The sequence below is a fragment of the Anser anser genome (assembly GCF_964211835.1).
Source record: "Anser anser genome assembly, chromosome: 1".
Lineage (NCBI taxonomy): Eukaryota > Metazoa > Chordata > Aves > Anseriformes > Anatidae > Anser > Anser anser.
In genome coordinates this window covers 100,605,648-100,624,429 of record NC_139720.1, presented here as the reverse complement: position 1 = coordinate 100,624,429, position 18,782 = coordinate 100,605,648, and the positions used below count along the sequence as shown (strand labels likewise).

Sequence of the window (18,782 nt, the reverse complement as noted above, 5' to 3'; positions counted from 1 at the left end):
TATTTCTACCGAAGTCTCTTTCAGAGCTCAGATTTTCTGTAGTTAGCTCTGGGTGACTCTTCTTTGTTGGAATGGCTAGTAGCTTTTAGGGTGCGTACAGTCTGTGGGATTTTTTAAGACAGTCCTTAATATGCCATTGATTTTCTGCCATGACTCTGAAGTTACTGGGATTCTTTCCAGAAGCCTCCTATGGTTGGCTTGTTGAGATAGTGACCAGTAGTATTACTCAGAATACAAAAGATGTAAAGGAAAACTCATCTTAACCATGATGTATTTTCTTAAGTGTATGTTAAGGAGATTATCAGATTTATTAGTGTTGGAGGAACAGGATTGTTTGGAGATGGGGGGTTATAAATACAAATATTTTGTTTGCTTTGTCTCCCTGTTATGTGATCCAGAAAAATCTGAAATTTAACGTATTTTTTTTCCCATGTTTTGTTCCCATGTACATGAAATACTAATTTGGCTTATAATATTCTGGATTCCATTCTGGCATTGATAATTCAGAGAAGCATTTGTAGTGGCTATATTTACTTACCCGGGTTTTACTTGATAAGTGAAAATTTCTAAGCTGGGCAAGAAACTATGAAAGCTCAAAGCTAATGGTGGTGTTTGCATTAGACAAGACACAGTTCAGTGAGATGCAGTGTGCACCTTCATTGTCTGAATGTTAGCAAGCAAAATTGACACCATATGTGCCCAACTGTAATTGCTCCAAGAAGGGAAAAGAGAAACATGTCAGAACATTTGAGTAACACCTAATTCAGCCCATGGTTATAAATAAAGCTGATGGTTGCTTAAAAACAAAAGTAGGAAAATATTATGGTTATATTATTCCTCAACAGCGCTTCCTACATAGGTGAACTTTATTACAGAGACAACACAAGTGAAAAGAAACATATAACAACTTTTTATGGTATTTTTATGTTATTTTATTTTTTTCGCAGTAAATAAAGTGGTTATGAGGCTCCAAGGAAAATGGCCCAGATGTTACTGTGTTGTACGAAATTTAGTGGAAACAAGCTGTAAAAAACATAGTCATAAAACAGCCTGTCAATGCCACACATCTGGACAATGCAGCTGTATGTTCCCGCTGCTGTCATCACCCTAAGAAAACTCAATAGCCTTATTTCACCCCAATTAGGCTGCATACCAACAGAATCAGCATTACACAGGGAGGGGTGTATTTTCACCCAGACAGACACTCTCAAATTCCCTTCAAGAAGTTTGTATCTTTCATTCAAGGCTGGTGCCTCAGACACTAGTCACTTTGTAAAGTAGTACTCCAAAGTATTCCTATTGATTTTGTACCTGCTAAATGTTTTTACTTTATTTTATTTTATTTTATTTTATTAGTTTATAAGTAGTTGCTTAAAGTTGCCAGTTTAAAACCAATATATATATATAAATAAAATATATAAATATATATATGCAGTTTACACTAAAAACTGTGTATCTGTTCACACTTGCATAGTTTTCTCTCTTCTAGTTTTATCTCATACTATAGCATTTGAGGTCTTTGGACCAAAGAATAGCAATGCATCTTACTGATCTGTTGTTTTTCAGAACGTGTGGCCATTCTGAGCCACATATTGTACAATGTGAAATAACACCCCATCATTTCTGCATACAAACTATGTCAAATGCAATATTAAAACCATACAAGTAATAGCTGTTTTTGTTTTTTTCTCTGCAGGTAGTAGAAGCAGCCAAAGCCATTCTTGATAGTGGAGAAGAGATTCCTGTAACACTAACTGGAAAGCTATTGAAATTTCAACTGCTTTGTCTTAAACAGAAGGACCTTCAGAGAAGGGAAACTGAAAAGAAGGTAGTACAGTATGCCACAGAGAGGATGCTTAATTAACTTTAAGAAGCCACTTCTATTCAAGAGCTATTTGCATAAATTCAGCTTTCTCCTCATGCTTCACTTCCTGTATCCGTAATTGAAGATAAATGTAAATTGAAATTTATGTTTTAAGTTAATTAGATTTTTGGGAAGAAGCTCCCAATTACTCAAATGCAGGTGAGACAGGGAAAAAAATTAGAAAAGAAAAAGTATTGCCTGAGAACTCTTGAGTAAAAAGTAGTAATGTCTTAGCTAAAGCATAGAACCACTAGAAAACAGTGGTAGAAACTTGCTTCAGCTGAATATATCTCTGCTGAAGTTAAGGTAGGAGAGGTTATATTACTTGAGAGGTATCAGGGATATGTGCAGAGTAGCATTGTGAAGAAATTACTATCATGAATCACTTCTCTGGAAGAAATTTGGAGAAGTTGTCTGTTCCATCCTCTGGTATTAAGGCAGGATAAAATATACATAAACTATTCTTGGTAAATGTTTATTGAACCTGTTCTTATAAACCTTGCACTACTGTGTTTTCACCTTTCTACGGCAGTCGGTATTACTGTTCAAATATCTTTGTAACATAGATATTTGTAAAAGGTTTTTAACTTCATCAACCCTGTTCTAATTTAAATCCATTGCTGCTTCATTTCTCACTGTGTATGGGGACAATGGCTCAAGGTCCAAGTGGAGAGCAGGGATAAATGGTGTCCTTCAGGGGTCAGTATTGTTACCAGTATTATTTAATATCTGTGTTGGTGATATGGACAGTGGAATTGAGAGCACACTCAGCAAGTTTGCAGATAACACCAAGCTGAGTGGTGCATTCCACATGCTGGAGGGGAGGGTTGCCATCCAGAGGGACCTTGACAGGCTTGAGAGGTGGGCTCATGCAAACCTCATGAAGTTCAACAAGGCCAAGTGCAAGGTCCAGACCTGATGAGTGGACTGAGAGAAGCCCTGCAGAGAAGGACTTGGGGGTACTGGTGGGTGAAAAGCTCGACATGAGCCAGCAATGTGTGCTTGCAGTCCAGAAAGCCAACCATGTCCTGGGCTGCATCAAAAGAAGTGTAGCCAGCAGGTCGAGGGAGGTGATTCTCCCCCTCTACTCTGCTCTTGTGAGACTCCACCTGTAGTACTGCCTTCAGCTCTGGGGTCCACAGCATAAGAAAGACATGGACCTATTAGAGCAAGTCCAGAGGAGGGCCATGAGGATGATCAAAAAAAACCTCACTTCCACATATTCTCCAAAATCATTACTTCTAGCTCCAAGACTGCCTTAATCAGGTTACTTGTGTGTTCTAGGAGGAATTTCAGCAAGATTGCACAGAATCACAATCATATCAGACCTCTAATTACTTTCTAACTGCTGTAATTATTAAAAAAAAAAAGTTGTCAGTGCTACATCTCAAAAACTTACTGAACAATTATTTTTTGTTATAGTCCTTTTCCACCAAATATTCATTGAACTGAAGACCTTCATTAACAAAAAATCAAATACTTGCTGCAAAAAGTTACTGTTTGTTGATCAAAAATTACAGGTATTACAAGACATGATATAAAACCTGTAAAATTAGATGATATGGAGACCTAAGCAGTCTGTGCATGTAAAAAGTTAAAGAAGAAAATGGTTTCAAGGATTATGTGTAGTTGAAAAGTCTGTAAATGTTTTTTATAAATAATTATATTTGTGGGAATAATTGGCGGAGGAGGTATAATACAGACTCAATAACATTAAAAGCTAGTTGATGAATTAGTGTATTGGTCTCATTGAAGTCAATTGCAAAACTTTTACAAATTATAATCACAGAATCACAGAACGGTTGATGTTGGAAGGGACCTCCAGAGATCATCTAGTCCAAACCCCCTGCTCAAGCAGGGTCACCTAGAGCATGTTACACAGGATCACATCCAGGCAGGTTTTGAGTATCTCCAAAGAAGACTCCACAGCCCCTCTGGGCAGCCTGTTCCAATGCTCTGTCACCCAAACTGTAAAGAAGCTCTTCCTCATATGGCAATGAAACCTGCTGTGGTTCAATTTATACCCATTACCCCTTGTCCTATCACTGGTCACCACTGAGAAGAATTTGGCCCCATCTTCTTTACATTGTCCACTCAGGTATTTGTAAAGTTTGATAAGATCTCCCTCAGTCTCCTCTTTTCTAGGCTAAACAGGCCCAGCTCACTTAGTCTTTCCTCGTAAGACAGATAATGTAAGCCAAATTAATGTGTAAAGAATCTGAGAGAAAAAAAAATCTCAAGATGAAGAGGAATTCACAGGGTAAAGCTAAAGTGCAAATTGTTTATAACAAATGGAGGAGAAATGACTTTTCTCTTAGATATTAATTAGTGCTGGAAAGTAAACTGTAAAACGTTGATGAGGGAATAGTGTCCACCCTCAGCAAGTATGCCGATGATACAAAGCTGGGAGGAGTGGCTGACACGCCAGAAGGCTGTGCTGTCATTCAGCGAGACCTGGGCAGGCTGGAGAGCTGGGCAGGAAGTAACCAAATGAGGCTTAACAAGAGCAAGTGTAGAGTGCTGCACCTGGGAAGGAACAACTGCATGTATCAGTACAGGCAGAGGGATGACCTGTTGGAGAGGAGCTCTGTGGAGAAGGACCTGGGTGGCCAAGAAGGCCAATGGATCCTGGCGTGCATAAAAATGGGCATGGCCAGCAGGTCAAGGGAGGTGATTCTCCCCCTCTACTTTGCCCTGGTCAGGCCTCACCTGGAGTACTGTGTCCAGTTCTGGGCTCCCTGGTGCAAAAAAGAGAGGGGTCTTCTGGAAAAAGTCCAGCGGGGGGCAACAAAGATGATCCAGGGCCTAGAGCATCTATGAGGAAAGACTGAGAGGCCTGGGTCTGTTCAGCCTTGAGAAAAGAAGACTGAGAGGGGATCTTGCCAATACTTACAAATATCTTAAGTGTGGGAGACAGAGGGATTTGGCCAACCTCTTTTCAGTGGTTTGTGGGGATTAGGACATGAGGCAATGGCCAAAAAATGGAGCACAGGAAGTTCTGCACCAACATGCAAAAGAACTTCTTCACGGTGAGGGTGACAGAGTACTGGAACAGGCTGCCCAGGGAGGCTGTGGAGTCTCCTTCTCTGGAGATACTCAAGGCCTGCCCGGATGCCTACCTGGGCAACCTGCTCTCGGGAACCTGCTTTGGCAGGGGGGTTGGACCCGATGATCTCCTGAGGTCCCTTCCAACCCCTACAATTCTGTGATTCTGTGTAAACAAAAATTTGAAGTTTAAAGATTAGTCACTTTAATATTAAAATGGAGCCTTAGGCTTTGTTTTGGCAAGGTTACTCTTCTATGTATGAATTTATTTCCCTGGAGAATCTGAGGATAGTTGGTTTTGAAGGTAGAAGAATCTCTGGAATTACAGTTTCTTCTTGGTTTTAGCCAAGCAATCTGGACAGTTGTCTGCTCCACTGGATTATATCTCTATCGAAGTGTGACAGACAAATATGAGAGAAGCAGCTGAAGGAAAAACTTGTCAGTTTGGGAGGCCTCTTCACTATAAACATACTCTGCAGTACAGAATGGGCAAAAATGGGCTTTTAATTTAGAATTTTAACTCTAAATTGCCTGCCATAAAATTTCAGTCCTTTCCAACTAGCTCATACAGTACAAGGTCCACTGACAGCTCAGGTGTTGAAACCAGGACTGCACTGGCAGATTAATTCTCAGAAAACTAACGTAACTGTCCATTTTTCTTCGGAGTAAACACCAATATATGGAATAGCAGAAGAAAAGCAGAAAGTGAAAGGCAAAAATAAACCATAATTCCATTATGAAATTTCTGTTTTTCAGTAGGAGCAGAAGCTTGTCATTGACTGCCAAGCGTATCCATTTGAATTATTCAGAGACACTTCCGCATAATTAGAAAAGCGTGTGAGGTAGTAAGATTTATGTAATTATGTAATACAAAGTTTAAAATGACAGATGCAAAGCTAATGGAACACTGAAAACTCCACAGAAATCCGCACCTAGTAGGGAACAAGAAATGTGACATCAAAAAGGAAAGAGTCCTCAAAAGGAGAGGCTTTTAGTTCCTGACGTTCTAAGGACAAGTAGTGCTCTTTATTGGAATTGTGACAAATTCAGATATGTCTCTGCTTATTTGAGGCTTAATTACATTAAATGATTCAGGTGCAATTAAAAAAACAGATTGTAAACACTGTGGCCTGATGATTGCATCATCTGTTTTGGTGTGTTCATCAACTTAGAATTCAAATTGATACTATCAAAATCTTATGCTTGAAATGTCCAAAGTTGAATAAATCTGAAAGCAAATAATTAATACTGGTCAAAATCCCCAGTACCACAGCACAAACAGTTTTAAGAATCTATTGAAGGTATTTCTAAATGGTACAGAAAGGGAATGCATGAAGAAGGGAAGGAAGGAAACGATTTTCAGCTTTGGTTTTGAATTTGAGCTAAACACAATTTCTACAGCTGGGAAGTCTGCTTTTCCAGCTGGGTGTAAGGAAAACAACTGTGTGGAGTCATCTGACCTATCTCATTTGCATGGAGAGCTTTTTATTATTATTATTTTATTATTATTATTTATTTATTTAATAGCCTTTAAAGTGACACCTGCAGGATGCTAGCAGTAAGTAGTTAAGTTAATATCTTTCCAATGTATTTAATTTAGCTTTAAAAAAAAAAAAAACATTCTCATGTGGTTAGAGCATAGTCATGCTGCTGGGAAAAAGTAAGATTTTTGTTCTTACAGCATTTCTCTTTATCTTAATATATTTTGGATTATTTTAATTTTAGACTTGTTGTGAGCTTCTTGGAATTATAACGTGAGCCTTTGGGATACTATCACCATCTTTTTTCATTCTTTACTCTTAAATTACCAAGTAGAATTTAACATAGAGGGTTTGCTTGGAAATAATGAGAATGGCTGAGTAATATCCTGTGTGAAATGAGCACAAGGCTCTTGGTTGTAGTTTATAGTAGACATATATTTACATCAAAGACAAAATAGTGCTGGTACTGTTTTATGCCATACTCAAAAGTGTTAACAGAGATGCTGAAGACTTAACAGAAATTGAATTTTTAGTCTTATTTTCCTTTAGTCCAGGGAAGGTTTCTGGCTGATGCAAGTACTGTAGTGGTAATTGCTGAAGGTCATTGGTTCTTTACTTGTCTTTCTATCAGTATTCATTTAATCAATTCTGTAGGTATAACATATACTTTCCCCTCATAGTTCCTCTTTAATGTCAAGTCTTAATGCTATGATTTAGTAAGAATATAATAAACTGAATGGTGCGTTTGAGAAGGAAAAAGCAGTGTTTAAGACATCTTTAACACAACAATTTTACAACTGTGAGAGGGAAAAGTACTCAAAAGTATTCAAGTTATTCATTGATCCACTATAATTTTATAGCAATCTGCCCTTTGTTCTTCACAAAGGCTACAATGAAACCTTAGTTTCTTCATCTTGTCAGGCAGAAGAAAAGCTAAAAAAGGAAAAAGATGGAGGAAAAGAGAAAGGTAAACCTCTTGGCAAGAAGGAGAAACCCCCTAGTGCCAAGACAGTTGAGAAAGAAAGGAAAGGAAGGAAGACAGAAGTAGCCCCTGCAGTGCCAGCTACTATTAAAAAGAACACCCAGTTGAAGCGACGAGGAGAAGAGGAAGAGGAATACAAATACATTGGTATGTAAAAAATGCAGATATGCTCCTGATAAACTTGCAAAAATCGTCAAACCTAGCTTCATATTCAGTACATTTTTTGTTTCATGTTGAAAGATGTATTTGGCAATATTAAAACACTGCCACTTTGCATTTGAAGAGGGCACTGTGCTTTGCTTCGAAGTAAGATATATTGTACAGTCCAAGAAATAAAATAGAGATATGTAGCACGTTAACATCAAAAATGTTTTAGCATGTGTAAGACTAAAGTGGCTAAATAAATCCTACATGTCCTTACACAAAGATTTCAGAATAACTAAATGCATGTGTCAGTATCCAAAGGCATCTTTCTCCTTGTATTAATAAAGTAAAACTGAGCTGTCCACCATTGTTTAGGGGTGAAGCCAGGTTCTGTATAAAGGGCAATATGATTTCATTTGCTGTAAAAACATGTGGGTAGTGCTGAGACCTGAAGAAAGCTAGTCCAGAAGTGAGCTATACAAGGTAAGGAATAATATACTAACCAGTGTTGAGAAAATCGTTATTCTCAATACATAGCACCCGTGGTTACAAATGTCACTGGAACAAAAAATATTGGAGAATGTGCATACCTCTGCTCATTAGATCATAGTTATATTTAATTTGGACCACAGGGAGCTTTAACTACGTCAGAAAAAACAGGATCTCTCCTGCTAGAGAAGCACTTGCTGGTCTTGAATGTGTATCCATTATTCCCCAGTTGAACCCCTGCAGGCATTCCTTCCTATTTCATCAGACTTCTGTCTATATCTCTTTTGAGATCAATGATACTCCTCAAGCATCTAAAAAGCATTGGTCTAGATGTTTAGAACAAATCTGAATCTTAGTCAAGCTGACAAAATTACATAGGAACAGAACAGTGGCTTTCTGTGCATTAGCTTATTTTCTTAGATAAGACATGGCAAAAATATCATTTTGATAATTTTAAGATTTTTCAGGGACTTAAAAGAGAAGTGTTTGAAGAAACGTTTGTGCCTGTAAGAATCAAAGCTAAAGTAATGTAGAGAACTCATGTTATCTTACTTATGTAAGTATAGAATGTACTGTACAGAATGGCTTTGAGTAGCTATTAATGTGGTTCTGCTAGGCCCTATAGAAACAATTTTACCAGATCCAACGTTTTTGATTCCGATCTGAGGGGCGTCTGAGGAGTGGGCAGAAAACATCAGGTACCTGTATAAGATAAGAGATTTTTTTTACCCCATATCCATACTTTGCTGCCTTGTTAGTCACAGCTAATAAGAAGAAAAAGTAAGAAAAATAATAATTGCCTCCAAAAGCTAACCACCGTGAAAAGTGTCTTTGTTTAGTATGCTTAATAGCTTTGTGTTACGAACTGCTAGCATTGCCATTAAATTTTATTAACTGAGATCATCTCATTAGTCCCAAGGGTATTTACAAAACAGTGAACGCAATGATTGCAGATTATCTCAAAGGAGAATTTGTCTAGGTAATTTGTGCTTGCAAAGATGATAGAAGAATAAAAAACAAACATCCCAGAGACTGTAGGAATATCCAAAGCTACCTACTGGTTCCTTCTGATTGCTGCATTTTTGTTAATTGTTTGTAATAGTTTGCTTCTGTGGCCTTAATTTGCAGTATCACTGTATACGCAAGGAAAAAAAAAATTGTTTAGTTGTTGAATTCCTTACTCTGGTCTGTTTTATTGTGCTTTGAACAGATGATGAACCAGATGATGGTGCCCATTATTACTTTATAATCTTGGGTTTCCACAACCCTCAGCTACTGCCTGTGATGTCTGAGCTTGGAGTTAATGTTTCAAGTGTAATCAGGATTTCTTCTGAGAATTATGATCCATTACAGACATATTTGGAAGCAGCTAAACTTCAAGAAGAATCTTTACTTTCACCTGAAGGTAATTTGGTCGTAAGAACAAAATTTGTGTAGAAAGAGTACTGGTTTATATTCAAGTAGACCGTTCCTGTTGTGCTTTTCTCCTCTGTGCCTTGTGTGTATGTATACTATCTGTGAGCAGCTTTCTTTCCTAGTGCAAAAATGCTTTTGCCATTGGTTTGGTCACCAAACCAAATGGTTTGCTAAAGCAAAAGCTTGCCTTAGCTGGCCAGTGGAAAGAAGGACTGACTAAGCAGTCAGTGTTGCAGCCACAGTTCTGTGCAACAGCCACCAGAACATTTTATCAAATGCATACCTGTATGTGTCATTAGCCAGGAAGGTCTGTTTCTAAGAAAAATTGTACATTTGGTAATTTCAAAGGAAGTGCACAGCTGGCTAGGTTGTGACTGTGTGCCCAGCCAGAAAAGAATGTGTTACAGAATAACACCCTGTAGTCATACAGCCTGAGGACAACTGCGTAGCACCTCTGTTGAAAAGGATGTGGGGTTCTGGTGGACGGCAAGCTAAATGTGAGTCATCAATGATGGCTGACCATACTCAGCTCTATTAACAGAGCCAGTAGGTCAATGGAAGTGGTTATCCCTGTTACTTGGCACTCATGAGACCAGAGTTTTAGGCTCTGCAGTACAAGAAAGATACTGATAAATTTGAATGAGTCTAGCTGACAGCCACCCTGTAAGGAGTGGCTAAAGGACCTGGGCTAGCTTAGTGGGGAGAAGAGAAGGCTTACAGAGCACCTAATAGCACCCTTCCAATACCTTTGAGGGGTGTTACCAAGAACACAGAGTAAGACTTTACTGAGGTACATGGCCAAAGGAAAACAGATGGTGTTCATGAATAACCTTCAGAAATCACAGACCCCAGAGATAGAGGGAAGGTCTGGAGCACAGGACATACACCCTTGGTAGAAGAGGATCAGGTCAGGGAATACTTAAGCAACCTTTGAATGACCATGGCAACTGGGAGAGGTGCTTGAGGACTGGAGGAAAGCAAATGTCGCTTCCATCTTCAAAAAGGGTAAGATGGAAGACCCAGAGAACTACAAGCCACTCAGCCTCAGTCTGCGGGAAGATGATGAAACAACTGTGATTATTTGCTTATTTATAAGGAAACTTTATAAAGTGAAAAAGAAGTAAATATACCTGGTAGTTCTTCATTTAAGTAGTGTTATAAGTAGTAATGCAAGTACTTCTTGTTGGCGTGTGTGTTGTGGAGGGTTAATCTGTTTTCACTACAGATACCATTGCAGACAGGTGATGGTTACAACTACCTACAATTAATGCTGACAGCAGAAAGATTCAACTTCATATTGCAAAGAAATTGGTAAAATAACTGAGTAGTACTGAGGTAAGTTAGAGAAGTTTTCAGATCAGCTGATTCAGTTTAACTGAAACTGCATTCAGTTTAAAGATCTGCCTGCCATTCTCATTTATACTTGAGACTCATGAAGAACAAGTGAGATAGTGGAAAAAGATCTGGGAGGAAGAGGGAAAGGAATACAAATAGCCAGGGCACTGAAATCTGCTTAATTTCTGTTTCTGGGAAAATACTGGAACAAAGAATTTACAACCAGTTAGAAGAAATGAATATATGAGTAACAGCTAGTATATCCCTGTACTCAGCTCCAGTAAGGCCTCACCTCGTGTACTGTGTTCAGTTTTGGGCCCCTCACTACAAAGAAAGACATCAAGGCCCTGGAGCATGTCCCAAGAAGGGCTACAAAACTGGGGAAGGGCTTGGAACACAAGTCTTATGAGGAGCAGCTGAGGGAACTGGGGTTGTTTATTCTGGAAAAGAGGAGGCTTAGGGCAGACCTTATTGCTCTCTGCAACTACCTGAAAGAAAGACGTGGAGAGCTGGGGGCTGGCCTCTTCTCACAGATAACTAGCAACAGAACAAGAGGGAATGTCCTCAAGTAGAGCCAGGGGAGGTTCAGGTTGGAAATCAGGAGAAATTTATTCTCAGAAAGAGTGGCTAGGCATTGGAATGGGTTTCCCAGGGAGGTGGTGGAGTCACCATCGCTTGGGGTGTTTAGGGAAAGATTAGATGTGGTATTTAGGGACATGGTTTAGTGGGTTGGTAATATTGGTGGTAGGGGGATGGTTGGACCAGATGATCTTGGAGGTATTTTCTAACCTTAATAATTCTATGATTCTATATGTTGTTCAAGAACAAATCATATCAGACAAGTTTAATTTCCTCACAAAATTAAGTACTGACCTTTTAAGCAGAGGAATAGTTAGTGTTGTATATTTGAATTTTAATAATGCTATTTCTCATGGCCCTCAGTAAGCAAGATAGGTCTAGAGGAAAGTGTATGTATAGTAGGTGCAACCTCCTTGGAAAACCTTAGCTTCTGTAGAGTAGCTATTAAAGGCTTATAAAACAGAAGGATGCATGGAGTCGAGTCAAGAGAATTTGTGCTTTTTCTGGTATTATAAAGTATTATCATCAATATTGGAAAAAGGGGGCGTGATTCAAATGCGAAATGTTCTTGACAGAATAGAGAATAACAATTTGGAAAAAAGCATATTATGTTTAATGTGGACAACTATAGTATAGTGTATTTATGCAAAAATAATGTGTGTACAAATACAAGCTAGGAAGCACCTAACTAAAAGACACATTGTGAGTCAAGCTATCATGCTGACTTCGCAAATGAGCATGTCATCAGTATCATTATGCCACTAAAAAAAATCTCCAGATTATAAATGAGAATATGTCCTAAAAAATACCTGAAGTAATTCTATCATACAACTCAACAGTGAGTTAAAATTTCATAAGAAATTTGTGTCAATCAGAAAATTCCAAATGATCACAAAGAAAATTATTAGGGATCTGTAAAACTTGACCTGTGAGGAAAATAAAAAAAATAAATAGTCGGCCTTATCTTTTTAAACTTAAGGATAAAGGGCATAAAGGAGGATACGATAAAAGTTTTCAAGTTTATAAAAGTCTAGAATAGAAAATAAAGAGTATAAATTACAAAAAAATAAAAATACAATATAGCAGGAAGAAACTTTCTACAGGAGAGGTTGGTGAAGTACTAAAGTAGATTGAGTAGGAATATTGAGGCTTTTAAGGTTATATTAGGCAAACATTTGTCACCAGTGATATAGTTAATTGTGCCTTGGAGCAGAGGTTAAACTATTTCCTAGTTGAATGGCTTTTGAAATAGATCACAACTGATCATTTCAGTAATGTACAAAGATATACTTCTAGGAAGGAAGACATTAACCTGTAAATCCAATAGTGTTATAACGTTTCTGTTGTTCATGGCATTAGTACTCCTAAACCATGGATTATGCACCATAGCTTTCATGTTCTTTTCCTTCTCAGGTGCCTACATGCCCTATTGGCTTTCATTTTGTGATGTTACCAAGTCAAGCACTACTAGTACCTTTCATATGGTTAGGTTTTTGTTCTTCTAATCACTCTAGTAGCTCTACTTTTATCTCCTCTTTTCTGAGAGTTAATATTCAGAACTTCGACCAGTCTCTCAGCCTGACAGTTTCTGCTGGAAATGTGTGACCTGACACATCCTAGTGATTCTAGGACTTCTGTTTCCACAGTGATGGTTCAAAATCACTATGCAATGTATTAGTATACACTAGATGCTATTATTTCATTGTTACATGATTATAACAGATTGCTGTTGTTGTTCCAAAATTATATAGTGTACTGCTGAATACCGTCTTCACTTCAAATTCTTTAGTAATAGAAATGAGAATTCAGTTCTTCTGTGGGGTTGTGCCACATTTCTTCTGCATTGACTGTTTCTCCCAACTCCTGCATCTTCTTCTGGGGTTACTCATGGAAACTTTTAATTTATTCTGTGAGGGTTTACATGATGAAAATATACTTGAGCAAGAAAAGGCTTTAGTACTATAGGCACAAGAATGAAGAAGAGAGGCAGTATTCAAGGACAGAGCGTCTAATGATTGATCCTAGAGAGCCACGATGTTTCTGTGCAAGGGGAAACCTAAGCATCATACACTTATGTGTTTTAGTATTAAACTATGGGGTAGAGTTAGTAAAATATTATTATTCTTCTGTTGTAAAACTGAAATTTTTGGCTGCAATATTGTTAGTACAGTGCCACTCAACTTCCATTCAACAACGTGAAGTGGATGACCCATGACCTAGCAGTCTAAATACGATTATACTGCCAAGATATGCATTCAAAGCTGAGTGTGTTAGGAGAACATTGCCACTGAATTAGAGTTTATCTTTCATGAGCAGATGAAAAAAGAAGGAAGAAGAAAGATGGTCCTGTGACTGAGATGAGCTGTTAGGAGCATGGAACAGTTTAAATCAAAGGACCATCTGGGCCAGTATTCTATCTCCAGAAGTGGTCCTGAACTGATGCCTAAGGAAGAGGAGAAGAAGAATATGAAGAGAGTAAAGGAAAGGAATAGAAGTAATAAGAAAAGAAGCATAATAGGAAAAGCACATAAGAAACTTCTCAATGTGCACCTCACTTAGCATCCACTTATTTTCAAGTCAAGGGATTTTCCTGATCCTGATGTGTCTTGTCTTTGTAGTAAACCTCAATGTATTTATTCTGTTTATTTTTTAAGGACTTGTTCAGTTTTCCTTGAACTCTTGAAAATTTCTTATACCTACAAAATCTTTTGGCAGAGAGTTCCCAGATCTTCTACCCAGTGCTTGGAGTTACTTATGGTACATACCTTCAAAATTATGATAGGGCCATTTTATAAGTTAATTGGCCATCACTTCTGATGGCTACTACACAAGGAATATATATCTTTGAGTTCTTTAAGAAGGTCAGCATTTTTTGAAGAGTTCACAGCCTCACGGGGTTGTTTTGGTTTAAATCCATAGGGCCACTGGAAAAATACAAGTGTGGTATTTGGCCTCAATGCTTATGTTTTAGAAGTGCTGAGCACCCACACGTCCAAATGAAAGCAAGTCGTTGCAGGTTTCATGTTCTTATATCTCTTAAAATTAGGCTATAATAAGTGTGGTTGATCTTGGATTCCAGAGTGTGATTGTAAGTTTGGCATTAAGAGAGAAAGTTTTTTCTCTGTACCTGGAGCACCTTTGAAAATTGATCATCACCATGCAATAAAAATGAGAGCTATACAACTTCTAGACTCACTATTCGTAGTCATGCTATACCTTAAACTCCTTTTAACCCCACTTTCCACTTCAACAAAATGTTGATAGTAAAGCTTGCTTATCCTATACTTAATGAACTGTTTGGTCTAAATTTGTGCTGGCAGCTTTGGAACAGTGCAAATATTTTTATATTTCCTAGGTTTCAAACATTAATTGCTGTTATTTTGGTGAAGTTTTTCTTTTGTTTTATTTCTGTGTGTTTGTTTTTCTAAAAGAAATGCCATGTTATCCATACTTAGGCTTTATCTTCGTGGAGTTTTTTAAACCCAAAGTTTGGTGTCAGATTTTTTCTGAGACCATGAGAATGGGAATATTCTAACAGTACTTATAGAAGACTATTATACAATTTGTGCTTTCTGTAGAATGGAGATAGTGTACTGTGATTTATCTAATACTTTAAAATTTTAGATGTTGAAGCAGAGAAAAGAAAGAAAGATGAAGCTGTCAAAGATCTGGAAATGTTTTGGAAATATCTAGAGCCAGTTCTGAACAGTGGAAAGCATGGATCAAGTCTCTTTGATGTTGCCAGACTTCATCACCTGGTTAAGGAGAATGCCTTTCCCTCTGACTGGTCTGACAAAGAAATGCTGGTGAGTAGTTAATGCTTTCACAACATGTGGCATGCTTTGAGGTTTGTAACATTTAGCACCAATTTAGAACTGGAAGGAATTTTAGCTTACTCTTCCATGAAACAGAAACAAAATAGTTAGTATGTTTGTTATCTTCAACAAAAAATATTTTCTATATATCCAACAAGCATATTCAGCATGTATTCACGAGGAATCCTTTGAATAAAAGTACCTACCCTGGAGTTTCTTAAAGTTGTAGGCCACAGCAGCAGAGTTGAAAACAGTTCGAAATACTAAATTTATTCATTGGCTTCACAAAGGTTCAATTTAAATTTCATTAGAGAGTCAAATGTCAGTGCTAAATAAAATTAAAAATATGTTTTTGTCCTCCTGACACCAGGTCTACTTACTATATATATCAGAAAAGTCACAAGAACAAATGAAAATGAATGCAAGAGGGCTTTTTGACCATAAGCTGTTATTTTAGCACACCTTGTACTGCTTCTTGTTGTCCTACCCAAAACATGTCTCTGATGTGTTACTCTTTATAGCCTGCTGAGTCAGGAGCATTAGAAGGCAAAGTAAACTGTTAGAAATTTTTTCCAACCTAGGATCTCAAGTATGGCAAGGTAAAAGGGTCCAGAATCTTCCAATCCACAGTGGTGGCAGTGAAAAATAGAACATGCTAAAGCAATATTCCATGATTTATCCTACTGTATTTGTGGTCTATATTATTAGGGTTAAAGGACAAACTACATTCTCCTAACACTTTTTTATAGTACATTAAATCCTGTATATAAACAATTTGGTGAGCTAGGAAGTACCCTTGATCCTGAAGGGATCAGAACTGAATTGGGCTAAATCCATAGTGGTTTTTAAGGCATTCACTAAAAATGCCTCAATTGTGGAAAGGTGTAGACTTGCTACTTACAACATTATTCACCATTATATTCTTGATCTAATCTTAAAATATGAAGCCAATTTTGAGAAAGAAGTTCTTTAATCCTGTGTATCTTAAAAATCCAGTAATCACCTCTTCTAGGGGCCTGTTGCAGCCCTTAAATATCCCGCAAGCACGTATCGTTACTGAAATAAAAGAATAATTATCTGTCACTGAAATTGTTCCAGCAGATTGTAGTTGTAATTTCACATTCTTCTTTATCAGAATTCAGCAGAGCTCTAAAGAAGTAGGAACATTTGTAAGTCTTTAAAGAAGCAGATGGGAAGAATGCAAGTCAAGAAATCATAGGTGGATAGAGTAAATCTGTTCTGGTGGGCTTCCAGGCGAGTCTTTGAGTCCTATCTTGCTGCATATGGAAAGATCAAGAGATACAGAAGGAGAACTTTTTTGACAAATTGTTAGGCATTGTTGCAAAAAATGATATTGTTATATACAGAAGGTCATTTCTATTTAAGATATTTTAGATATTTATAAAGGAAAATGCTCTCAAAAATATTTTCCTTCGTTCAAGAGTCACTGGTGGCTAGACTCAGAACTTTCAACAAGAATCTGATTCTGTTCTGAGATGAGGAGAAAGCAAGGAAGTAAATTCATAAAACTGTAATTATACTAACCTTTGTATCTGTCCTATTAAGCAGTGTCAGGTTGCATTATTTGTAACTCTGTAAAAATTAGAATCATATAATCATAGAATGGCTTGATTTGGAAGGAACCTTAAAGATCATCCAGTCCCAACCCTGCTGCCATGGGCAGGGACACCTTCCACTAGACCAGGTTGCCCAAAGCCCCACACAACCTGGCCTTGAACACTTCCAGCGATGGGGCATGCACAGCTTCTCTGGGCAACCTGTTCCAGTGCCTCACCACTCTTACAGTGAAGAATTTCTTCCTAATATCGAATCTAAGTCAAACCTCTCTTAGTTTAAAGTCACTACCCCTTGTCCTATCACTACAGTTGGTGATAAAGAGTTCCTCTCCAGCATTCCTGTAGGCCCTCTTTAAGTACTGGAAGGCCACTATAAAGTCTGCCTGGAGCCTTCTCTTCTCTAGACTTAACATCCCCAATTCTCATAGCCTGTCTTCATAGGAGACGTGCTCCAGCCCTCTGATCATCCTTGTGGCCCTCTTATGGACTTGCTCCAATAGGTCTGTGTCCTTATTTTGGTGACCCCAGAGTTGGACATACTCGTCTGGGTAGGGTCTCACAAGAGCAGTAAAGGGGGAGAATCTCCTCCCTTGACCTGCTGGTCACACTTCATTCTTGTTTTGTTTAAAAGACTGTGCATGAAAAACACTCCAAGACTTTAAAATTGAAATTTTCATATGCTCCAATGATTTCTTGTAATATATGAATGGAAAGTTTTGCAAAAGAGCATTGAATTAGAAGAACAAAGGTGCACAAATATTAACTCTGAAAATTCTGTTTTCACAAATATGGCTCCTCTCCCAAACACCTCCTCTAAGCTTCAAACGTTATGAAAACTGCAACAAGTATTCCATATCTGATCAGTGATTTGGGTGCTTGTTTTGAAGCGCTATAAGGAGGGCCAGATCTAGAGAAAGCAAATGCTTGATACTTCTTAAGGGTCACTTAATGCTTTTAGTGTGAGTTAAGAACTTAATGACAGTTGTGTTTCTTCACCATGCTTCATTTTAGGAAACTTAAAATTGAGACATCTGATGTTTTACTAGACACCATCATTACATGTTTAGGCTGTACAAAAGAAGAATATGGCCACTAAAGCCACTTAAACCTGAGTGTGGCACGTGGTCTGAAACAGGGTTTGGTATCAGTATAAAAGCATTTTAATTTTAAAATAGTTGTTGGTGTCAACTTTTTTTTTCCTCCAAAACCTTGGTGAAAACCACAGTACACCACCTCTGTAAACTTGTCTCTTCCTATGTCAGATTTCAGTAGATACAGTTTTCTCCCTTTGGATGTTTGGGTGATATGATGACATTCCTTTGTTTGCACAGCTATGGATTTTCTTCTGTTCTTGAGGCCTTCTTTGCTCTAACAGAGGAATAGAAAGAAAGAGAGGAAGTAGTATGAGATTACATTGATTAGTTGGATTATTTTTATTTTTTTATCCTTCCTAGGGCAGGAGAATGGCTGGCATTGCAAATATGCTGCAGGTTGATCACCAGTAGAAACGTACACAGATGATAGAAAAGAAGTATTTTATGTTCCCTTGCCTTTTCCTTCCCATCCAAAAAATAACCTACATTTCAATTGCAAGACAACAGACCTTGAATGGTTACTGTTAAGATTAGTTAAGCTGTATACAACTGAAGCAGCTGGATAACACTCAGTCCATACTGTGGTATGGCAGCGTTTAGGCAAATAGAGATGAGGATGCCTTGTTTTCTTAGACTTACTCTATAAAACATTTTGAATTAGTAAACAAAAATACCCTTGGAAAATTTGTAAACAGCTGTGTATCTGCTTGTTAGAGAACTAATGACTCTTGTGTCTTAAGTTACATGACACTTTTGCACGCAAACTTCATCCTTTTTACCTTATTTTCTGTTACAGCTTGCACTTGGCACTGCAGTGTTTGAAAGTATTGCTTGTTTAATGTATGACTGCCTGGATTGGAGAAGACAGCATTGTAACTACTTGGAAAACACCAAGTTTATTAATGTGCCTGAATTATCAGAGAGCAAATCAACACAACCACCTGCAACTGAGGCAAGGATC

General features: G+C 37.9%; 1 protein-coding gene across 12 annotated transcripts in view; it reads left to right on the top strand.

The window, feature by feature from the left end:
- Positions 1-18,782, top strand: part of SPAG17 (sperm associated antigen 17) — a 117,030-nt gene that overhangs the window by 24,032 nt on the left and 74,216 nt on the right. For 9 of the 12 annotated variants that reach the window (XR_014586583.1, XR_014586584.1, XR_014586585.1 and 6 more), the window contains exons 4-8: positions 1,701-1,828; positions 7,312-7,519; positions 9,216-9,410; positions 14,960-15,141; positions 18,618-18,773. Coding sequence is in view for 7 of the 12 variants with exons in the window: in XM_083843489.1 (XP_083699615.1) it covers positions 1,701-1,828; positions 7,312-7,519; positions 9,216-9,410; positions 14,960-15,141; positions 18,618-18,773 (869 nt within the window). In the remaining 5 variants the exon portion in view is untranslated. The other 3 variants (XM_083843491.1, XM_083843492.1, XM_083843490.1) reach the window with 3 other exon arrangements.